The sequence below is a fragment of the Schistocerca piceifrons genome, chromosome 5 (genome assembly GCF_021461385.2).
Source record: "Schistocerca piceifrons isolate TAMUIC-IGC-003096 chromosome 5, iqSchPice1.1, whole genome shotgun sequence".
NCBI classification, from domain to species: domain Eukaryota; kingdom Metazoa; phylum Arthropoda; class Insecta; order Orthoptera; family Acrididae; genus Schistocerca; species Schistocerca piceifrons.
This window is the reverse complement of record NC_060142.1, coordinates 131,208,867-131,234,315: the sequence shown is the minus strand read 5'-3', so window position 1 is coordinate 131,234,315 and position 25,449 is coordinate 131,208,867. Positions and strand designations below refer to the sequence as shown.

At 43.6% G+C, this 25,449-nt stretch overlaps 1 protein-coding gene across 1 annotated transcript in view; it reads left to right on the top strand.

Annotated features, from left to right (window-relative positions):
- LOC124798716 (ras-related protein Rab-43) overlaps positions 1 to 25,449 on the top strand; it is a 63,437-nt gene that overhangs the window by 24,867 nt on the left and 13,121 nt on the right. The window contains exon 4 of the mRNA XM_047262243.1: positions 5,200 to 5,357. Within this exon, the coding sequence (XP_047118199.1) occupies positions 5,200 to 5,357 (158 nt within the window). The remainder of the gene's footprint in view (positions 1 to 5,199; positions 5,358 to 25,449) is intronic.

Below are 25,449 nucleotides of genomic sequence, written 5' to 3'. Positions count from 1 at the left end.
TGACTACGGCCATGTTTTTCGATTTGGAGAGAGCCTATGACACCTGCTGGAGAACTGGTGTCCTGTGTACTCTTTATATGTGGGGCTTCCGTGGCCACCTTCCCTGTTTCCTTCAGGCATTTTTATGAGATTGAGTTTTCGAGGTGCATGTGGGTTCTTCCTTGACGGACACCTTTATCCAAGAAAATGGTGTGCCTCAGGATAACATCCTGAGTGTCGTCCTCTTTACTATCGCCATTAACCCTGTCATGGCCTGTCTCCCACCGGGCATCTCTGGCTCGCTTTTTGTTGACGATTTGGCCATCTATTGCAGTTCTCAATGGACCTGTCTCACTGACAAGGGAACCTCCCCATCGCACTCCCCTCAGATTTAGTTATAAGTTGGCACACTGGATAGGCCTTGAAAAACTAAACACGGATCAATCGAGAAAACAGGAAGAAGTTGTGTGGAACTATGAAAAAAATAAGCAAAATATACAAACTGAGTAGTCCATGTGCAAGTTAGGCAACATCAAGGACAGTGTGAGCTCAGGAGCACCGAGGTCTTGTGGTTAGCATGAGCAGCTGCGGAACGGGAGGTCCTTGGTTCAAGTCTTCCTTCGAGTGAAAAGTTTAATTTTTTATTTTCAGACAATTATTATCTGTCTGTCCGTCAGTCCGATGCGAGGTAAAAACATATGTTTTGACAGAGCACAGGGAAAACTGTTCGACTGTGAAACTGTTGCAGTCATTTGTTGCAGTGTATGTGACAAACTCTTATGTTTTCATCACATTTTTGGGAGTGATTATCACATCCACAAGAAAACCTAAATTGGGCAAGGTAGAAGAATCTTTTTACCCATTCGCCAAGTGTACAAGTTATGTGGGTCGACAACATATTCCTGTCATGTGACGCACATGCCGTCACCAGTGTCGTATAGAATATATCAGACGTGTTTTCCTGTGGAGGAATCAGTTGACCTATGACCTTGCAATCAAATGTTTTCGGTTCCCATTGGAGAGGCACATCCTTTCGTCTACTAATCGCACAGTTTTGCGGTGAGGTCGCAAAACACAGACACTAAACTTACTACAGTGAACAGAGAAGTCAATGAACGAACGGACAGATCATAGCTTTGCGAAAATAAAGAATGTAAACTTTTCACTCGAGGGAAGACTTGAACCAAGGACCTCTCGTTCCACAGCTGCTCACGCTAACCACGGGACCACAGCGCTCCTGAGCTCACACTATCCTTGATGTTGCCTATCTTGCGCATGGACTACTCAGTTTGTATATTTTGCTTATTTTTTTCATAGTTCCACACAACTTCTTCCTGTTTTCTCGATTGATCTGTGTTCAGTTTTTCGAGGCCTAGCCACTGTGGCAACTTATAACTAAATCTGATGCGGGTTCGATGGGGAGGTTCCCTTGTGAGCAGCATCTTCAGCGGTGTCTTGATTGTCTTTACTCCTGGAGCATCAACAATGGCTTTCACTTTTCCACTGACAAAACCATCTGTATGAATTTCTGGCAATGCAAGTAGTTTCTCCCACCATCTTTACATCTTGGGCCTGTTGCCCTTACGTTCGTCAAAGCTACGAAATTCCTGGGGCTCATGCTCGCTGTACGCGGTTCCTGAATGACCTACATGTCGTCAGTGGTACTTCCTGGTGGGATGTCAATCGAACCACCCTCCTCCATTTGTACTCATGCCTTGTTCATTCGAAATTCGACTATTGGTGCTTTGTTTATGTGTCTGCCCATCCCTCTTTTGTCATCTCAACACTATCCACCATCGTGGCATCCGTTTGGCCATGCGTGCCTTTTACATCAGTCCGGTTGAGTGTCTGTATGCTGAAGCTGCTTGAACTACCCATGTCCTACTGCAGTGACTTTCTCCTCAGCAGATATGCATGCCGGTTGTCTGCCATTTGTGGCCACCCATCCTATGCCTCCTCCTTTGATGATTCCTGTGATAGTCAGTATGGGGCTCGTCCTTCTTCTCTGTTACCTCCTGGAATCTGCTTTCTGCACTTGCTACGGCAGCTTAACTTCACACTACCTGCACCTTTCCTGGTGTGTGCAAACACTTTATCACCTTGGCTTCATGAAGCAGCCAATGTTAACCTTGGCCTTCAGTCACTTCCTAAGGACACGACTCCAGCCTCAGTCTATCACCTTCAGCTTCAGGACCTTCGCATGGAACTTCGCGATAATACCTTTGTATACACTGATGGCTCTCGGACTGACCGTGGAGTCGGGTGTGCCTTCGCCATGGGCACCCGTGTCTTTTCATAACGGCTTCTGGCACACTCATCAGTATTTACAGCCAAGCTCTTCACTTTGTATCAGGCCATGAAGTACATCCAGTGACACAGCCTTTTCAATTGTGTCCTCTGCTCAGACTCACTCAGCGTCCTTCAAAGTCTGTGTGCGCTATACACCACCCATCCCTTACTGCAGCGGGTCCAGGAAAACTGTCAACTTCTCACTCTTGGTGGAGCCAGTGTGATGATTCTGTGGGTTCCTGGTCATGTCGGTCTGCCAGGAAACGAGGCTGCTGACACTGCTGCCAAAGCTGCAGACCTCGTACCTCCACCCGAGTACATATAGTCCCTCTGATGACCTCTGTGTTGCCGTCTGTCAGGAGGTGGTGTCCCTTTGGCATTGCCAATGGTTCTCCCTTCACAGGAATAAGCTCTGGCTTATTAAGCCTCTACCAGTGGCTTGGACAACCTCCTCTCGGCCCTCCCGGCTCGAGGAGGTTATTTTAACTCAGCTGTGTATTAGGCACTGCCTTTTTAGCCATCGTCATTTGCTAAGTGGCACTACCCGACCGCTTTATACACATAACCACTCAAGTTTAACTGTCTGCCACTTCCTGATGGAGTGTCCATTTTTTAACTTTTTATGTTCCCATTTGGGACCGAGCGAGGTGCCGCAGTGGTTAGCACACTGGACTCGCATTCGGGAGGACGACGGTTCAATCCCGTCTCCAGCCATCCTGATTTAGGTTTTCCGTGATTTCCCTAAATTGTTTCAGGCAAATGCCGGGATGGTTCCTTTGAAAGGGCACGGCCGATTTCCTTCCCAATCCTTCCCTAACCCGAGCTTGCGCTCCGTCTCTAATGACCTCGTTGTCGACGGGACGTTAAACACTAACCACCACCACCACCTCCCATTTGGGTTTGCTGTCTGAGTTATCGGCTGCTTTAGCAAATGCTGCGCGGGCTGTATGGTGTCTTTTAGCCCTTTTCCACATGCCTGTTTTTACCTGTCTTCTATTCTGTCAATTGGGACTGACATATAGTCTTTTTTTTTTAATTTCTCTCTGTCTGTGTGTACCATAGTTTTGACTTGGGCGCATATGAACCCAATTGTTTTTGCGCCCTAAAGCAAAACAAAACAAAAACCACACCAGTGGTTGCAGCTTAGTTTATAGATCACATGACTGCTTTCACAGGCAGCTGCGCCTTTGATGGTATAGAAGATGCCAGTGACTTGACTGGAGGGGAGATATATGGTACAGGTTTTGCATCTCGGTCTATGATCCATGGGGCAAGCAGTTGAGGGCAGGGGTTTGAGTTAGGATGGGCAAAGATATTGTGTAGGTTCGGTGGGCAGCAGAATCCCACTGTGGGAAGGGTGTGAAGGATTGTGAGTAGGAAACTTCTCATTTCAGGCCGCAACTGGAGGTAATTGAAACCCTGTTAGAAAATGTGATTCAGTTGCTCCAATCGTGGCTGGCACTAAGTCACAAGGGGAGTTCCCATTTGTGGCTAGTCGTGGGTGTGTGGGAGGTGGTAGGTGACTGGAGAGACAAGACATGAGAGATCTGTTTCTGTGTAAGGTTGGGTGGGTAATTATTGTCTGTGAAGGCCTCTAAGAGACTTTTGGTGTATTTGGAGAGGGACTGCTCACAACTGTAGATGTGACGATGGCACGTGGCTAGGCTGTATGAAAGGGCCTTCTTCGTATGGAATTGATGGCAGGTGTCAAAGTGAAGGCAGTGTTGGCAGTTGGTAAGTTTAATATGGTTGGGGTACTGATGTAGCCATCCTTGGGTTGGAGGTCCAAATCGAGGAAGGTGGCTAATTGGGTTGAGGAAGATCAGGTGAAGTGAATGGGGGAGAAGACGTTGAGGTTCTGAAGGAATGTGGGCAAGGTGTCCTGACCCTTGGTCCGGATCACAAAGATATCATCAGTGAATCTGAACAAGGTGAGGGGCTGGGATACTGGGTAGTTAGGAAAGATTCCTCTAGATGGCTCAAGGATAGTTAGGACAGGGTGGTGCCATGTTGGTTGCCATTGCTGTATTGCAGATATGCTTGTAGGTGATGGAGAAGTAATTGTGGGTGAGGATGTAGTTGATCCAGCTGACCAGGAAGGAGGTTGTAGGTTTGAAGTCAGACAGTCGTTGCGAAGGGTAGTGTTCAGTAGTGGCATTGTGCCATTCTTCAAGGATGCATGTGCTAGTTTTGATGATTGAAAATGGGACAGTAGTCTGAAAATGTTGTCAGTACACTATCTGCACAACCCCAAATAAATTAAACAAATAATTTGATTGAAACTGGAGCTGTAATGCTCAGAAAACAATGTGCAAAATACCATATTTGGTAGTTATATATATTTCATCAGCATCTTAACAAACTGGAAACACAGCGTATAATATTCGCTCCTTTCTGAGTAGTTATGGCACTGTTGGTAGCATTATGGCTAGTATGTCGTTACTCATGGTGTTCAAAACAAAGGCGGCTACACTCCTGTTGAGCATTCTGGTATCGGTGGCCAAAATGACAAAAATGTTGGGTTATTTGGCATCACAGAAGTCCCAGAAGGCAATTTCCCTCAGTGGGGGCATCAGTGCTAGGAACTATTCTTCAAATATCCATAATGCAGAATTCTTCATAAGTCAATTTTCTGCATCTAGATAGTGGTCACAGGTGTTAAGTAAGATAGGCCTTGTCTCCAGTTTTTACTATTGTTGTTGTTATCTCTATTTTGCTATTTAACATTTGTGAGTGGTACATCATTTATGTGTGTTTCTTTTGCTTTTTACTTTTAAATGTATTTTCTCTAATCTCAAGCATTTGATATGGATACATGTAGTCGATTTATCTCAGTATTTACACACTTTTTATGAGAGCTGTTGATAATGTATACAAGGTATTTGCTACATTAATTTATCATCATTTTGTGTATGTTTTGTATGTCAACAGGAAACAAGTGTGATATGGAAAGCTTGAGGGAGGTAGAATTTGCTGAAGCAGAGGCCATGTGTGAATATATTCCTGAAATACTCTTTGTCTTGGAGGCATCTGCAAAAGATAATACAAATATTGATGATGCATTTATGTGTCTCGCTACAGAACTGAAGGTTAGTAATAGATTACATGTTGTTTTTGCAAACTTTTTGGGTGTTTTAATTACATGAGTAAGTATCCAATACATAGCTGCAAAAGTGTTTCGTCAGGACTAAATTAAATTCAAGTGATAATTGGTAGATCAGGGTTTTTTCTTAAAAAGAAAAAAACCTCTGACAAATTGTAATATAACACGATGGGCCCAACAGGTTTTAACAACAATGCAGAAGCTATATTGTTGTGCCATTATTACAAATGAGGAAATTATCCTGAACAAGTAAGCAGTGATCAAATACCATATTCAGTTTGGCAGTAATATCAGTGTGTAAGTCCTTGCTATAGAACATTGAATACTGTTAACAGTGTGGCCCTCACAACAGGCTATACATTTAACGTTCCAACCAATTCTTTTCAAGAGCCATTCTTGATTATCCTCCAAGTGCCTCCATCTCTCTGCTCTGTCTCTGAGCATGCTGATAAGTTGGCCATAATGAGTCCCACATGCAAATTGTACAGCTGCTTGTTTGCCAGTCAGTTAACAACTGTTACAAGAAATTTAATTAATCATCACAGCTTGTGTGTTCTTCCCTGTCCCTGTCTTGCCAGGTGTTTACATTGGTGAATGAGTTGTGTACCAGTTGTGTACTTCCAGCTTCTGGTGATGTAGAGATTCTAAGATAGTGAAACCTCCTGCCAGTGTCTCTGGGCGTCAGCCTATGCCAGTTTGTGTAAAGAACACAAGCAAATGCAAAATCGAAACTTTTATTATTTCTAATGCTTATCCCTCATATTTCCTGAACAATGAAACATCAGCAGAAGTCTTTTTCTCAGTTGCTATAGCTAAATTACATATTCATATTATCAAAAGGATAGTTACTACTCATCATATCACGGAGATGCTGAGTCGCAGACAGGCACAACAAAAAGACTGTCACACAATAAGCTTTTGGCCAACAAGGCCTTTGTCAGAAATAGATGACAGACACGCACACACTACCACAGCCTCTGGCAACTGAAGTCACACTATGAGCAGCAACAGCAGTGCCTGATGGTAGAGGCAAATGGGTGGGAGAAAGGAGGCTTGGGCGGGCAGGGGGAGGGATAGCAGGGCAAGGGTGGGGGACAGTGACATGCTTCTGGGGAGCATGCAGGGATGAGATGAAGAGAGGGTAATGCAGCTAACTGCAGTCAGGAGGTTAGAGGATGGGGGCGAAATTGGGAGCGGGATTGCGGAAAAGGAGAGAAGTAGAAAGACTGGGTGCATTGGTGGAAAAAATGGCTGTGTAGTGCTGGAATGGGAACAGGGAATGGGCTGGACGGGTGAGGACGATGATTAATGAAGGTTGATGCCAGGAGGGTTACAGGAAGATACGATATATTGCAGGGAGAGTTCTCACCTGTGCAATTCAGAAAAGCTGGTATTGGTCGGAAGGATCCATATGGCACAGGCTGTGAAGCAGTCATTGAAACAAAGAATGTCGTGTTTGGCGGCATGTTCGCCATCCCCCTGTAGGTCCGGGGGCTAGAAGAGGCCCGAGGTATTCCTGCCTGTCGTAAGAGGTGACTAAAAGTAGTTTCACACGTTTTGGCCTTTATATGATGGTCCCCTGTAGGATTTGACCTCCATTCTTCAATATTTTCCCGAAGAGCGAGCTAATTGGGGAAGGGTGCCTTACATGGTGCATTGTGTCCATCATGCATTGAGATCTGTAGCCCACTTTCTCGTCGTTGCATTGCAGTCCTGCCCATTCTCCTTCTCTTAGGCAAGGACACCTTCCTGGGTGCGTTTTCCACCACGCACTATGCAATGTCACTTTCTGTGTTGACGATGACCATGGACTACTTTGCACCTGATATCCAGCACGGTAGCCAGTCTGTTGTGGTGGGGCCGCCATGTACCCTGTTGGTTGTAGCTATGTATGCCAATGGGTAGATGCCCATCCCCCTGGGGCATTTGGGCTCGTGGCAATGACCATCCTGCCAGGTGGCCTTTGCTGCGACTGGGTGGCACCCATGGGGAGGCCCTCTGGTCAGAGTGGGTGGCATCATGGCAGATGACTTGCGATGAAGCATAGTTCATCATCTCTTGTTGGTGGTGAAACATCTAAGCATTCACGAGCTTAATTCAGCACATTGAAGTATGACCCCAAATTGTTCCCCTCCCTGGCCACACCATGGGAGGAATGTCAAACTAAGGATGTCAGTGGATCTTATTCATCCCAGTACCCTGTATTTTAGAGAGCTGATAGGGAATCTTTCATGATGATGAAGCCTCAGTTTTTTGTTGAGCATTTAGAGGACAAGCTTGGGGAGCTGGAGGGCTTGTCCAGAATGAGATCTGGGTCAGTCTTGATCAAAACAGCATCCTCTGCTCAGTCCCCACGCGTTACTCACTTGTGAAAGTTGGGGAATGTTTCTGTAACCTTCACGCCCCATAAGAGCTTAAATATGGTCCAGGGTATCATATTTCACAGGGACCTTCTTTTGCAGCCTGATGATGAGCTGCATGTCAATTTAGAGTGGCGAGGTGTACATTTTGTCCAGCATGTCCACCAGGGTCCGAGCGATAATCAGGTTGCCACTGTTGTCTTCATCTTGGCCTTTGAGGGCGATACATTTCCCGATGTAATGTAAAGCCCTATATCCCTCCCCCAATGCGATGCTTAAGTGCTGTGGAAGTTTGGCCGTATGTCTTCCCGCAGTACTTCCAGCATCACATTGAGATTGCGGATGCCCATCACATCCCAATATTCCATGTGCCCCACCTCCCATCTGTGTTCACTGCAGAGAGCACCATTTGCCTTGCTCACCAGACTGCAGGATTCTCCAGAAAGAAAAGAAACTCATGGAGTACAAGACCCTGGAACGACTGACCTACACTGAGGCTTAGAGAAAATTTGAACGCCTACATCCTGTGCGTATGACATCGTCGTACGCCGCCGCTACAACAGTTCTGGCACCATCAGCTCTGCCAACCCCAGCCACCTCTCAACGCTAGAAGACTACACCTGCCCCATGGATGAGGGGGAGGGGGGGGCATTTCCTTCCCTGTTACTCCTGCACTACCTACTTAGGGAGCACCCCACCCCACCCCTCCCCCCCAAACCAATGGGGACATCTGTCCCCACTTCTAAGCTGGAGAAGGGTAAGTCTTCTTCAGCTTCTCTCGCTAGGAAGGGGTCCCTTGGGTCACTCCCGTCCCAGGTTTCTGCTAGTGGGAAGGATGACACCCGCCAGTGGCTGAAGAGCCCAAAAGCAGCTGGTCGTAGGGCTTCAGGCTCATCCTCAGTCCTGGAGACCGAGCCAACGAAGACCTCCCAGCCAGGGAAACCCAAGGAACAGCGAGAGAAATCCAAAAAGAAAACCCCTAAGATCAAGGAAATTGCAGTGGCAACCACACCACCACTACCTACAAGCTCTGCATCTCAGGATGGGGTGGAGATTTTGGCGTCTGCTGAGGACCTAGATCTCGCCAGGCAATAAATCGGTGGCAGCAGGTTACTCTGAGGCATAAACTACCTCATTGAATATTCCATACGATCTCATGATGATGTCATCCTCCAGTGGAATTGCAGCAGTTTTTTCCACTGCCTGGCTGAGCTACGGCAGCTGTTAAGCTTCACACCTGCTATCTGCATTGCCCTCCAGGAAACCTGGTTCCTGACAATGCGGATCCCTGCCCTCCGTGGCTATAACGGATATTACAGGAACCGTAGCGACTATAATCGAGTGTCAGGTGGAGTTTGCGTTTATGTCCTAAACTCCGTCTGTAGTGAACCTGTGCCCCTTCAAACCCCTCTTGAAACTGTGGCTGTCAGAGTAAGGATGACACAGGAAATAAGTATCTGCAATGTATATTTTCCTCCAGATGGTGCAGTACCCCCTGAAAGTATTAGCTGCACTGATTGATCAACTCCCTAAACCTTTCCTACTTTTAGGAGATGTTAATGCCCATAACCCCTTGTGGGGTGGCACTGTGCTTACTGGCCGAGGCACAGATGTCGAAACTTCACTGTCTCAGTTCGACCTCTGTCTCTTAAATACTGGGACGCCACACATTTCAGAGTGGCTCATGGTAGTTACTCGGCCATTGATTTATCAATTTGCAGCCCAGGACTTCTCCCATCTATCCATTGGAGAGCACATGACGACCTGTGTGGTAGTGACCACTTCCCCATCTTCCTATCACTGCCCCAGCATCAGGCCCATGGATGCATGCCCAGATGGGCTTTAAACAAGGCGGACTGGGAAACTTTCACCTCTGCTGTTACTGTTGAATCTCCCCCACACAGTAACGTTGATGTAATGGTTGAGAATGTGACTACAACAATTGTTTCTGCGGCAGAAAATGCGATCCCACTTTAGCATGCCCGAGGCCTAAGGCAGTCCCTTGGTGGCTGCCGGAAGTCGCTGAAGCAATTAAGGAGCGCCGGCAAGCTCTACAGTGGCATAAGCAGCACTCTTCCCTGGAGCACCTCATAGCCTGTAAACGGTTCTGTGCCCGCATTTGCCATCTTATCAAACGACAGAAGCACGAGTGTTGGGAGAGATAGTGCTTGACCATTGGGTGCCATATGTCACCTTCCCAAGTCTGGGCAAAGATCAAACTCTTAGGGTACCAGATCGCAACAGGTGTTCCTAGTGTTACTATAAATGGCGTGTTATCTACCGACGCAAACGCGATTGCCGAGCACTTTGCTCGAGCCTCTGCAGCGGAGAATTACCCCCCCCAGCCTTTCGCACTCTCAAACGGCGGCTGGAAGGGTATGTCCTCTCATTCACTACACACCACTGCGAATCCTATAACGCCCCATTTAGAGTGGGAGCTCCTCAGTGCCCTTGCACATTGCCCCGACACAGCTCCTGGGTCTGATAGGATCCACAGCCAGATGATTAGACATCTCTCATCTGACTACAAGTGACATCTCCTCATTGTTTTCAACCGGATCTGGTGCGATGCCATCTTTCCATCACAATGGTGGGAGAGCACCATCATTCTAGTGCTCAAACCCGGTAAAAACCTGCTTGATGTGGATAGCTATCAGCCCATCAGACTCACCAACATTCTTTGTAAGCTGCTGAAATGTATGGTATGTCGGCGGTTGTGCCCCTCGAGTCTGCCATCTGAACAGCCTTTTGCAAATGGCAGCACCTGGTTGCCGTCTTTTTTTACTTATGTAAAGCGTACGACACGACCTGGCGACATCGTATCCTTGCCGCATTGTATGAGTGGGGTCTCCGAGACCTGCTCCCGATTTTTATCCTAAACTTCCTGCCACTCGGTAATTTTTGTGTCCAAGTTGGTGCCTTCGATATTTCCATCCATATCCAGCAGAATGGAGTCCCGCAGGGCTCTGTATTGAGTGTGTCTGTATTTTTAGTGGTCATTAACGGTCTAGCAGCAGCTGTAGGGCCCTCCATCTCACCTTCTCTGTATGCAGACGACTTCTGCATCTCGTACTGCTGCTCCAGTACTGGTGTTGCTGAGCGTCGCCTGCAAGGAGCCATGCACAAGGCGCAGTCATGAGCTCTAGCCCATGTCTTCCAGTTTTCAGCCCCAAAGTCATGTGTCGTGCACTTCTGTCGGCACTGTACCATTCATCCGGACCCAGAATGTTACCTTAATGACAATCCACTCACTGTAGTGGCGACATATCGATTCTTAGAACTGGTTTTCGATGCTGGACTGACTTGGCTTCCTCATCTTTGTCAGCCTAAGCAGAAGTGCTGGTAACATCTCAATCACCTCCGTTGCCTGAGCAATGCCAATTGGGGTGCAGATCACTCTACGCTGCTGCGGCTCTACAGATCCCTTGTCCAACCCCGAATTGACTGAGGAGTGTGGTTTATGGTTCGGCAGTGCCCTCAGCATTGCATTTACTCAACCCGGTGCACCACTGGGGGGTTAGACTAACGACAGTAGCTTTTAGGACATGTCCAGTGACCAGCATACTGGTGGAGGCTGTGGTCCCTCCATTGCAGATCAGACGTGCACAACTGCTCACCAGTTATGCAGCACACATTCATAGTTATCCTGAGCATCCGAATTACAGTCTCCTTTTCCCACACACAGAAGTCCATCTCCTGCATCGGCGGCCCAAGTCGGGGCTAACGATTGCAGTTCGCGTGCGGGCCCTTCTCTCCGAACTGGAGTCCTTCCCTTTACCACCTCTACTTGTGGTCTGTTCATGTATGCCTCCATGGTATACGCCTCAGCTGCAGCTTCGTCTGGGCCTTTCACGTGGCCCTAAGGACTCCGTTAACCCCACAGCTCTCCGCTGCTCTCGATTCTTGACGTGTTCTGGGGCTCTGAAGGGGTTTACACCGATGGGTCGATGGCTGATGGTCACATTGGCTTTGCCTACGTTCATGGCAGCCATATTGAACAGCATTCCTTATTCGATGGCTGCAGTGTATTCACTACAGAGCTGGTGACCATTTCTCAAGCACTTAAATATCTCTGTTCATGCCCTTGGGAGACTTTTCTTTTAGGTACTGACTCCTTGAGCAGCCTGAAAACTATCGACGAGTGCTACCCTGGTCATCCTTTGGTAGTGTCAGTCCAGCAGTCCATCTATGCCTTGGAACGGTCCAGTCATTCATTGGTGTTTCTCTGGACCCCTGGTCACGTTGGAATCCCAGGAAATGAACTTACTGACAGGTTGGCCAAACAGGCTACACGGAAACTCCTTCTGGAGATGGGGATCCCCGCAATTGACCTGTGTTCGTTATTACGCCACAAGGTTTTTCAGCTTTAGGAGACGGAATGGCAAAATCTCAGTACACACAACAAACTGTGAGCCATTAAGGGGACCACGAATGTGTGGAAGTCCTCAATGAGGGCCTCTCGCAGGGACTCCATGGTTCTCTGCCGGCTCTGCACTGGTCATGCCTGGGGGACCCACAGCTACCTCCTGCGCCGTGAAGACCCACCTCAACATCGGTGCGGCGCCCGGTTGACAGTGGCCCGAGGGTGGGTTTTGTCATTCGATCTGAGTTTCAGCTCATGTTCTTTGTCCCACTGTGTCCTCCACCCTAGTGCTTTTAGGGTGGAGTTTTAATGTTTTGTAGGGTGGCTGGCTTTTCCTTTTTATTTTCGTGGTCGGCCAGCCACTACTATCTGCTTCCTTGTTTTACTCTCTTGTAACTGTTTCTTGCATCTCTCTGTTGTTTTCATGTCCTCTTTTGTTTCTTTTAGTGTTCATAGCCTTTCCTTCGTTCTTGTCTTTCCTTTCTTTCCGTTTTGGGTTATGTGTCTCGTCGGTTTTATTCTCACACTTGTGGCATTGTTTTATTAGGAACAAGGAACCGATGACCTTGTAGTTTCGTCCCTTTCCCCCTCTTTTGAACCAACCAACCATCCAACCATGTTCGGCAACAGGGTGGTCCACTTGGTTTCTTGGCCACAGTTTGTCGGTAGCCATTAATGCAGACAGACAGCTTGTTGATTGTCATGCCCAAATAGAATGTAGAACAGTGGTTGCAGCTTAGCTAGTAAATCCCGTGGTTAGTTTCACAGGTAGCCCTGCCTTTGATGGATAGGTGATGTTTGTGACCAGACTGGAGTAGGTTGTGCTGGTTGGAGGATAATGGGACAGGTCTTGCATCTAGACCTATTACAGGGCTATGAGCCATGAGGTAGGGGGTTGGGAGTAGTGTCTGTGTAGTATTCAATAGTGGTAAGGCCATGGGCATTACGGATGTTATGTAAAGGGAGATGGCATCAATAGTGACGAGCTTGGCACCAAATGGTAAAGGGACAGGAACTGTTGGGTGTTGGTGGAGAAAATGGTTGGTATCTTTTATATAGGAGGCCAGGTTCTGGGTAATAGGCAGAGATTCTCTTAATGGAGGCACAGTAACCAGCCACAATGGGGTGTCCTGGGTGGTTGGGTTTATGGACTTTAGGAAGCATGTCAAAGGTAGGAGTGTGGGGAATGGTAGGGGTGAAGAGAGAGATGGACTTGGGAGAGAGGCTCTGGGATGGTCCTAAGGGTTTGAGGAGAGATTGGCAGGGTGTATACGACCCGGGACAACCGGGAGATCCGGGAAAAACACGGGAATTTTTTCTTCCCGGAGAAAACTGGGAAAAACCCGGGAATTGTTTAGAATTCCGGGAATTTTTCATTGTTTTAATTTTCAGTTAAATTTTTGTGATTTTGACTGCTAAGAACCAATACTCTAACAAAGGATATTACTGTATCCCGCTAGAGCAGAATAATACTGTAGTAACATAACATGAACGAGAGGAAAAAAAATGAAAATAAAACTTAAGTTGCAAAGGAAATGCGCAGTATACAACAACAAAACAATGCTCCTACAAGCGTCTGTGAACAGCAGTGCGTCAAAGGCTTCAGGAAGACTATGCAATGCTTTATAACAACAAATTGCCTCCGAAGAGCGTGACGTGACAACTGTTTAAATTAGATTCATTTGAGCAGTTGCGGGCGGGCTCTTGCGCATACGCAGGTGAGTCACCTATGAGTAGTACCTTCTCCCGCTTCTGGTTACAGAAGTGTGGCTGGGCGCCACTACTTAATTTTGCCCGGTTCGGAAATAAAGTAAAACTGGGGCTGATGCACAGAGCAGTCTGAGTTGTGGTGGGGAGGTGGGTCGTCTCCACGTGATCTGTGTTTACATTCAGTAATTTTGTTGTTTCCTCTTCGTTTATTGTTCTCACGTTAAATGATAACAAAACGGATTTTTGTGGCCGGGAGCTATCAAATGAATTAAAATACGTGCGCGTAATTACGGAAGACTAATATGTTGTTAGTTTCAGATTTTATTCCCACCTTTCTGACAGTCAAACATTAATTGCCTTACAGAACAGTGAAGCTATTTTTGCCGGTTTGCTAAAGATATTAGGTTTTTGTTAATCTTTTCTGCCGAGGCAGTCAATTTATTTGATGCGAAGTGTTTAATAATTTCACACTACTGGCTAGTTTCTACCGTTCGCTGCATTTCAAGTGCACGTATGGCATTATGCCATAATAAAGTACTGGTACTCCAAGAAAATTTACATACAAATGTGCATTTTAAGCCGAATTATGCCTTTTTGTATGGTTGACGAAATTCCGACGCTCTTGAAGTATTCTCTTTTGTATTTTTTCTTTTATGACATAATGTAAGATCTTTTAACGTTTTACACGTACGAACATATGGGCTTCCTGCATCATCGTAGCTGCGCAGGCGCGGTGACGCCTGTTATCTGGCACTCCTTTGCAACTCCTGAAACGAACCTACTTCTAACAGGTCGCGGGAAAATATTGCGAATGGTGGTTTGAAAAGCGTTACATTCAAAGCAGGTTTCCTTTTGCGCAAGATAAACTATGTGCGAGATGTACGATGAATTAATCACAAAGCGTTTGACTCTCGTTTAAAAATCAACTGTTTGAGGATGACCATTTAGAAGAATGAGAGCCCAGAACATACATTTACGTCTTTATTAAAAATTTTACTGGGACGTTTGTGTGATATGTCTTAAAGTGTAACACTCGCAAAAAAGATCAACATTATATGTGGAAGCTTAGCTTCTCTTCCAGCTTATTAATCTTAAAGACCAATATTATATGTGAATTCTATGTATATAAATTTAAACCTTTAACGTTTATAATTTGTGTGTTCGTGCTACTGGAGAGTGATCTTGCTACTGGCTGACTACATCACCTGTCCTATGCTGTCATCAGCTCGCGAGATCACGTGACATGAGCTATGACTGGCTTACAAAAGTGCATCGCAATCGTGATTTCAATGCTTCGGAAAGTGACATACGGTGTTTGGTGGAATTCAAATACCTTCGTAATACGAAAATATGCAGCGTACATGTTGCTGCACTTCAAAGGTCTTTCAAAACGTGTTTTTTCCCCCCTGAGTTTCGTTTTCTAAAGCGCCCGGAAATTTTACGTCAGTATATAAAACCATAAACATTCAAAGGATTGATGAGTTTTTCAGTGCCGAGGAAGAATATACTGTCACTTAACATGGAAAAAGTGTATTTTCACCTGGGAGAAAGTGTGTTTTTAACCGGGAAATCCTGGATTTTTTTTTTCCTTGTTCATGTGTACACCCTGACTGGAGATCCTGCTGGATTTCTGGAATGGGGTCACTGTGGCAAGGTTTGTAGGTTGGTGTACCTGGCACATGGCAGAGTCCTTACAGTTCAAAGCAACAGTGGTGGAGCCTTTGTCAGCAGGTAGGATTATAAGGTCGGGATCAGTTTTGAGATGGTGGACTGCAGTTCTTTCTGCAGATGAAAGGTCAGTTTGCATGTTGAGGGATTTGGGGAATGATGGTGAGGCAAGGTTCAAGATTAATAAATTCTGGAAAGTTAACAGGGGGTGATTTGGGGGCAATGGGGCTGGATCACAGTTGGATGGAGGAGTGAATGGAGTCGGGCGTGGTTGAATATTGGACTTTGGTTGCGTCTCATTAGTAGGTTTTCCACTGTAGTGACCGGGAGAAGGAAAGAAGGTCTTGAACAAGTCCTGCGTGATTGAGTTTGGGAGTGGGGCAAAAGGTGAGGCGTTTGGAAGGGACTAAAGAACGTCTTGAACAAGTCCTGCGTGACTGAGTTTGGGAGTGGGGCAAAAGGTGAGGCGTTTGGAAGGGACTGATATTTCTACGGCTTTTGGAGGAAAGGCTCATGACTTTGTTTCAGGTCTGTTTAGGGTCTGGATTCTGTATGGTGGTGGGAGTGTGTTTTGGAGAGAGGGGTGAATGTAGTAGATCTGCGAGACAAGGTTTGTCAGCTAGATGTTGACCTCCATCTCGATGATGACTACATCAGTACCTCTGTTCATACAAACCTACTAACCACCAGCAATATCTCCACTCTGACAGCTGCCACCTGTTCCATACCCCTAATCACCTGTGGTCATCGCATCTGCAGTGATGAGCAGTCCCTATTGAAATATACTGAAGATCTCACTGAAGCTTTCACAGGCCGTAATTATCCTCCCAACCTTGTACAAAAGCATATCTCCCATGCCTTATCTTTCCAGTCACTCACCACCTCCCAAACACCCACCATGTGGCCACAGAGGAGCATTCCTCATAACCCAGTACCACCCATGGCTGGAGCAACTGAATTACTTTCTCCACCAGGGTTTTTGACTACCTCTCATCGTGCCCTGAGATGGGTAATGTCCTGCCCACTATCCTTCCCACCTGTCCCACAATGGTATCCTGCTGTCTACACAACATACTCGTCCATCCCTACACAACTCCTGCTCCCAACCCCCTACCTCATGGCTCATATCCCTGTAATAGACCTAGATGCAAGACCTATCCCATTATCCTCCAACCAGCACGACCTACTCCAGTCTGGTCACAAACATCACCTATCCCATCAAAGGCAGGGCTACCTGTGAAACCAACCATGTGATCTACAAGCTAAGCTGCAACCAATGTACTGCATTCTATTTGGGCATGACAACCAACAAGCTGTTGCCGCATTAATGACCGCCGACAAAATGTGACCAAGAAACAAGCAGACCACCTTGTTGCCGAACTTGCCACCAAACATGACATTCTTCATTTCAGTGACTGCTTCACAACCTGTGTCATATGGATCCTTCCCACTGACACCAGCTTTTCTGAATTGCACAGGTGAGAACTCTCTCTGCAATATATCCTACATTCCTGTAACCCACCTGGCCTCAATATTCATTAGTCATTGTCCTCACCCATCTAGCCCTTTCCCTGTTCCCATTTTATTTCTCTCCTTTTCCGCTACCCTCACCCCCACCCCATTTCTCCTTTTCCGCTACCCTCAACCCCCACTCCATCCTCCTTACCCCCAGCCAATTGCCTCTCCCATCATGCACTGCTGCTGCTCACAGTGTGGCTTCAGCTATCGGAGGCTGTGGTCACACATGTGTAAGTTACATTTGTGTGTGTGTGTGTGTGTGTGTGTGTGTGTGTGTGTGTGTGTGTGTGTTTTTACAAAGACCTTGTTGACCGAAAGCTTATTGTGTGACGTGTGTGTCATCTCTTTTTGACAAAGGCCTTGTCGGCTGAGAGCTTATTGTGTGACAGTCTTTTTGTTGTGTCTTCCTGCGACTGAGCATCTCCGCTATGGGATGAGTAGCAACTATCCTTTTCATAATATTGTTACATTCTAGCCTGGATTTTCCGATGTTTAAAGTACATTTTTAGTGGAATGTTATGTTATAGTCTTTCAGACATATATGTGCTAAACGTATCATTCACACTTTAAAAGTATAAATACAATTTATTTGCAAGAAATCCTTGTATCAGCAATAGATGTGGGCGGTATGTGGACAGCTAGTAGTGAAACAGGTTACACAGTGTCACCAAAATAGTTAACAGTAGGCTCCTGCCTTACAAAGATCAAAATGTAAAATGAGTTTGGTCACCATTGCACATCATATAGACATAGGTTGCAACTACAGTAAGGTCATTGAGTCTTTACTTCAGGTACATCATATTCCATGGATTCCCTGGGAAGAATTCTGTAGGGTATAGAAATAAGTCAAGAATGTGTATTTTATTTATGTGCAATTCAAATGAAATAATTTTGTGAAGGAATATAATTTACAGTGTTATATTAATTACACAGCAAACTTCCTGATTATTCAGTTACCGATTATCTTAGCGTAGTTATGTGAATTTTGGGAAAAATACCAATGAACGATGAAGCGTTGTTATAATTAGAAAAAAACTTTCATTTACAGTACAAATTACTGATTGTGAAGATGTAGGTGATAAAAACTTCTGCAAGTGCTTAAAACAGCAATGGCTCAAAAATTGGATTTAAGTAGCAAAGCAATGTAGATATAATAAACAAATTGTGTTTGGTAGAAGAAGAAGAAGAAGAAGAAGGTGACAGCAATGAGATCACGGGACCCATTGCCAAAGACACTGAGGTACTGAAATGTATTGATCTGATATTAAAGTACACAGGACAGAATTTGTTTGGCTATAAGACTACCAGGTGTATGAAAAGCAAACTCTGACAGTTATTTCTCAAAAGTGAACTGAAAGCAAACACTATGAAATTTAGTTTGCATTAAGTGTAATTTTTCGAATAAGTCAGAGTTTCTGTTGAGTAACTGTAAATTGTGCTGGTAGTTTTGTAGCTTTCAAATGTTAAGTGTTGCGTGCTTTGTAATTACAGTAAATAGCAGCTTATGGGGAAAACATGTTGATTATATGAGGTGCGATCAAAAGACATGGTGAATAATTTTATTAGGAACAAAGTAAGAAGCTTACAGGGAGTTTGATTTAATCTCCTTCAAAGTAGCACTGGTCTTCAATAATAATGCTCTCATCACAATGTGGAATCTATCACTGGAAGCATTTTTGGAAATCTTCTATTGGAAAGCATCCAGTTGCCCTGCCATGGCCCTCTCAATGTCAGGAATGGTGTCAAAACATTTTCCTTTAAGAACAGTTCTAATTGTTGGGAAGAGGCAGGAATCCGATGGTGCTAAACTGGTGGGTAAGGCGGATGTGAGCAGACAAGAACACTTTCTTCAGCCAAAAACTCGTGAATCAGAAAAAAGAGCTGACACACCGCATTGTTGTGATAAGCTAGCCATTAGTCCATTTTTCAGAAATTTTTCTTCATATGTTGTTTTGCATATGTTGCAGTACACCCTTGTAAAACTCTTCATTTACAGTTGTTCCCCATGGAATAAACTGTAATAGCGCTACACCCTCAATAAAAAAAAGAGAGAGAGAGAGAGAGAAAAAATGAACATGACTTTGATATTTGGTTTTAACTAACGTGCCTTTTTAGGCCGAGGAGACTCACTGATTTCTGGTAACTCAGAATTTTTTTGTCTGGGTGGTACCCATAGACCCAAATTTCATCTCCAGTTACAGTTCTGGACATGCAGTCCATATCTGAATTAAGACAATCGTACAAATCCATACAAACTGAAACATGATTTTTCATCAGTTTGTCACTCAGAAGTCTGAGAAGAAATTTTGCATTTGTCTCATTTGCAAAAAAAAATGAGTTAAAATGCTTTACACAGACCTGTACGAGGTGATAAGTTTTTCAGTAAGCTCTTGAATAGTTATGTGCATTTCTGAACAAACAATTTTTGCTAGTTTTTGCTCATTTTCTTCTGTTTCTGAGATTAATGGACGTCGCAAACATTGCTCATCTCCTACCAGTTCATTTTCGCTTTTAAATCTCTCTTACCACCTCTTAACAGTCTTCAAAGTTACATCATTACCACCATACACCAGTTTCAAAATTTCTTAGTTTCTATGCAGTTTTTTTGTAACTTTAAACAGAACTCAATGTTCATGTGTTGTTTGAAACAGAATAAAGACAACCTCACTCTTATCTCTAGATATTGATTGAAAAGTCAGAACATGTCCCAACTTGACGCCGCTTGGTTTTGTTTATTACACTATCAGACAGATTACTTCAAATAGTTGTAGTGTCAGCAGCTGCTGCTAAAAAAAATTCTTTCACTGTATTTTTCTATCACACCTTGTACGTGTTTTTTGGTTAGCCGTCCAGTTTTGCATCCGCATTGTGCCACATAATCGGACCTTGCTGTATTATAATCTAATACAATAACTACAAGACTTTCTGTGAAGGTGCTCTTCAATGGTGTAGAAGGAGTTTCCACTAGAATGTTCTTTAATTCCGTGTTACATCTCACGACAGTATCATCAACTTATTTTAATTCCATGACAGATTGTTGAGCACTTTTGTAGCCCTGTATCTGAGTCCTTGCTGTATTAATAATAAATCTTTAAAGTCTGTGTAGAGGTTGTTTTTGGTTCCAGTGTTATAGGCACAACTTTGGATGATTTTTTAAAGAAAAGACCAGAATTGGTAATATGAATGACATGAATGAATATATTTATTTAACTGTATAGATAAAAAATCTTACTCACCAAGTGGCAGCAGAACACACATAAGACTGTTGTGATTGGCAAGCTTTCAGAGCCAGTGGCTCCTCCTTCAGGCTGAAGGGTTGCGGACACTTAACGTGGCAAATTGGATGGAGGATGTTTTGAACTGTGGTTACATGGAATACCGCTAGAGGTCAGGCCTGAATTAAGTCAACCTCAACAAGGAATTGCGTGGTAACCATTCCCAAATGTTTTGTGTTGTGCGTTGCTTATTATTTTATTTTCTTATTTTTAAATGAGTGAAGTGACTACCCTAGCCTAACACGGATTTAGATTGCGACCTATACAACGTCAGAAGAGATAGGCAACCCTTGTGGTGATGTGTCAGTTCTGCTTTCACAAAACACAAGGTGTAGGCTGCTGCCTTGTGATAGGGAGGCAGGGGTCATTCCTCTGCACAGCTTGTCTAGTGGTCCAAATTCTAGTTTGTTTACTCTTGTGGCCATATGCCGCTATCGCCTATAGTGCTCACACTCAGCTATATAACTATTGGGAAACAAAGGCTGTCTCATTTTTGACTGTGCGAAAATTTTTCCACTTATGTTACAATAGTTACTTTTGTTTCTACTTCCATACAAAGTGCCTTGTCAGTTCTGTGTGTAGTGTTGTCAAGCTTGGGTTGCACAGTTATGAATGCACATAAAAGGTCAAAAGTCTGCAGCTTTTATAAGCTCCACATTGGGCTGGAAAACATGAATAATGTCCAGAAACACCTTCAGTTGGAGATGCATTCAGTTCACTAGCGGGAAAATGCTACTGCCTTTCAGCAGAAAAATCATTTTTTGAAAGCTTGAATACAGTCAAAGAAAAGAGAGGTCATTTTGGAAGAAACAGGTGTTGAAGTTTTTGCAAAAAATAAAAATTTCAGTTAAAAAGTTCTCAGTGCGCTATTTTTTTAAACAGCCAGTTTGTTTGTTTTCATTCATGTAGCATGACAACTTTTTAACTTTGTGCGTCTGATCATTTACAGACAAAAGCAACATGTGAATTTCAACGAAATACGTGAATTTTGCAAAAAAATAGATTCTAATTTTGCCAAGAATAGATGCTACAGTTTGTGTTTTTCACTGACTAATGAATGCAAAAGCACAAAATAAACTGATTTTGTCATTTTTGAACCACATGTAGCTGTAATCATGCAAACTGCAGTTGAAACTAAACTAAAGCACTTAATTAATTCTCGGATGTGGGATTTCCAATTAAGATTGTGATCCACCCATAATCACCAAACCTGAACACTGGATACTTTTCATATTCCATTGTGTGAACAGATGATTTCCACACCGTTCAAAGCTCTGTAAAAGTACTGAATTGTATGTACATGATGGTGTCAAAATTTACTGGTAATCTTGTATAGCTATATTGTGCTAGCTGAATACACAGTGTCAGGACTGCAGTTTGGCACACAAACTTCAGTGAAGGCTTGTATTAGGTGGAGTGGGTGAGGGGGAAAAAAGTGGCAGGGAGTGGGGGTGGGAGTGGGAGTGAGTATTTTATATGGGCAGGAGCACCAGACAACTGTCAACCTAAGTGAACAATCACCCCCAGATGGCTAGGAGCAGAGTTGATTACACAGTGGCAGGACACACTGCTGAGCACAACATGCTCAATTTCAATGGCTACTTCACAACCCGTGACTATCAGGGTTCTCCCCTCCCCTCCAACCAGCTTTTCTTAACCATGTAGGTGGGAGCTATGCATGTAACACATCCACACCTGTTGATGTTTCCAAATATTTGATTTGATGCCTATTTGTATTTAACTTATTGAATACGTGTAGCATCTACAAAAGGACAAAATTAGCATTTCTGTCACTTATTTAACTGTGTAAAAAGCAACAGTGTACACACATAATAGAACCTCCTGGTAAACCATGTGTGATTGATTTGAATCTCAAGTGCCTATATCTAACAGTGGAAAATCGAGGATGTAATGTAACAATATTGTGAAAAGGAAAGTTGTTACCATATAGCGGAGATGCTGAGTCGCAGGTAGGCATAACAAAAAGACTATCACAAATATAGCTTTTGGCCAATAAGGCCTTTACCAAAATTACACAACATATACACACTCACGCAAATGCAACTCTCACACACATGACTGCAGTCTCAGGCAACTGAGGCCTCAGTTGCTTGAGACTGCAGTCGTGTATGTGTGTGTGTGTGTGTGTGGGGGGGGGGGGGGGGGGGGGGTCTTAATTTTGGCAAAGGCCTTACTGGCCGAAAGCTATATTTGTGACAGCTGTTTGTTGTGCCTATCTGCAACTCAGCATCTCTGTTATATGGTAAGTAGCAACTCTCCTTTTCACAATATTGTTAAATGCCTATATCTGTGTGATGGACATTGGACTACTTTGTCATGGAGGTAAGTTAAACACCATGAACCTTCTGTATCTCTCATTCTATATTATTTTAATGGGGGTAGCATGATGCAAAAAGCAGTACATAAGTCATATAGTATTACTATATAACCTTTCAAGATAAATATAGCCTGTTCAATCAATCATTCCATTTCAAATCCATGTTTACAAGTGGAGAATATTTTCCCAGCTTATAAATTTTTAAAAAAATGTAAGATGTCAGCAACAGTGACATCTTTTGGCAATTCATTACTATTGTTGTATCTCCCTTTTGTGAAATGGTATGATAATAGTGTGATCAGTGACCTTTCGTAAGAAGTCTTATCTTAATTTTTCAGAATATTCTGATGCAGCTTTGACCCTGTGTTTAGAAGCATTTAATCTACTCACACTGGCTCATTTTTAGTGCAATTGTTTCCATTATGGCCTATGACTATGTCACAGAGTAAATGATATTATTAGTTCTTTATTTGTGTGGCCCTATTATCCGTAATTGAAGATATTTTAAATCTGCTTTCAACTACAAGAAAAAGCGCAGTCCTTAAATTCCTTTTTCGTTTACTACCTTGTAGCTTTCCACTTCTTTTCAAATAATGTCTTGCAGTATGATACCAAATATCTACAGTTTGCTGTCTTAGTGTGTGTATATAAAACAGCTGTCAGAGGCAGTGCTGCCGGTTTCCATAATTCTCGTTGCAAATTGTTCCAGGGGAGTTGGAGTGTACGAAATGGCAAGGGACTTAACTAGAGCATTAGACTAAGCCTGCTGTAAAAATATTTTAAATCGAAATTTCCACCTAGTATTACCAAAGCCTGTATAGATTTTTTTTAAAGCATCAACTCAAAATTACCAGCTGGACCTGTATATATTGTAACTATTAATGTTAACTTTTCATGGATTTCTACATTTGTAGCTGAGGCATATGCTGCTCACAGCAAAAATCTAAAGATGGCAATGTTTTATATTTGTATCTCATTTTACTGTAAGCACCAACTCCTCCTCGCAGTATCTGATGCTATTGTAGTCAAGTGACAATCAGAAATAAATAGAAAAGCTGCACGATTTGTAGACTGTAATTCATCTACTAGAATATAAAATTAATGATTGAATATAATAGAGGGAAACATTCCACGTGGGAAAAATATATCTAAAAACACAGATGATGTGACTTACCGAACGAAAGTGCTGGCAGGTCGATAGACACACAAACAAACACAAACATACACACGAAATTCAAGCTTTCGCAACAAATTGTTGCCTCATCAGGAAATCCCTCTTTCCTGATGAGGCAACAGTTTGTTGTGAAAGCTTGAATTTCGTGTGTATGTTTGTGTTTGTTTGTGTGTCTATCGACCTGCCAGCACTTTCGTTCGGTAAGTCACATCATCTGATGATGTGACTTACCGAACGAAAGTGCTGGCAGGTCGATAGACACACAAACAAACACAAACATACACACGAAATTCAAGCTTTCGCAACAAATTGTTGCCTCATCAGGAAATCCCTCTTTCCTGATGAGGCAACAGTTTGTTGTGAAAGCTTGAATTTCGTGTGTATGTTTGTGTTTGTTTGTGTGTCTATCGACCTGCCAGCACTTTCGTTCGGTAAGTCACATCATCTGTGTTTTTAGAATATAAAATTAGTTTGTTGTCAACCTTCTAATATATTGATTCCATGTCCAGTTTTTATCTTCCCATTAAATGATCAAAATTATCAGCTTTATTGGCTTTTAATACTGATAGCCTGAAATCTGAATTTACCCTAAAAAATGGTGCTCTCCCAACAGGCTGCAGGGATATTCCTATGATAGCAGTATCTCCCTCAGAGGTAATAACTATTAGTGTTTCTCAGACATACTATGACAGCATGGATTTTGTTCTTTATAGAAACCTCTTTTGTCCCAGTAAAATGTGATGCTCTTTATTATGAGTATTTGTAAAGGTCAAAATGATTTTAAAAAATTATGCTGCCTCTAAAAAACCAGATTGTTTATAGGGATAGATGCTTTTTGGCCCAATTTTGGTAGCAGATGGAAAGCCCCATATCACACTTCTCAAGAAATTTTTGCAAACACATTATTGTAGCTTGGTGTATATATGAACAAAATTATTCTGGGCAAACATTTGATGGTATTCCAGTGTAGGCGTAGTCCATGTGCTCAAGGAAAACTTTTGCCTGATGCAAGAAGATCTTGTAGCACTGATTGCAATTTCTGTAAAAGCTTCAGGCCAGCTTGCTACAAGCGTCTCCTTATAATGGTCAGTCAGAACAGTGCTAAGGAGGAATCTCAGTAGTAGTACTGCCTGCAGTTTCTGCCAGACTCTTTATGGGACAATCAGCATAACATCTGCACAGGTAGCATTGTCTTCAGATCATATTTGATATCATTATCAGTAGCAACTTACGGCATTTCATAGTCTATGTACACTGCTGTTTTTGTAGTACTGCCAGCTGTGACCCCTTATAAATGTGTGATGCATGCTGTAAATTGAAGCATAATACTCTACAGCAATGATTGAGCACTTGTAGGGTAGTCTGTGAGCAGCTCACCTTGAGAACCCAGAAAATGATAGCCAAGGCTTTTCCTACGACTGGAAAAGATTTCGATTTCGTTGGAGCACTTCCACATTTGGTCATCTGCTGTTAAGATTAGTCCTTTGTCTCTGGCATGTAATGGTGAATCAATATCTGATGAACTGCAGCAAAATTTTGGAGTTGTATTTAAATAATTTTAAACATTCTGCTGGGAACTGGCAGTTGCCAAGAAGGTAGCTAGGAAGAGGAGGTACTCAGGCAGTTTTACTTTGCATAAATGCAATAGATACGACCAACTGTCAGAGTTGAG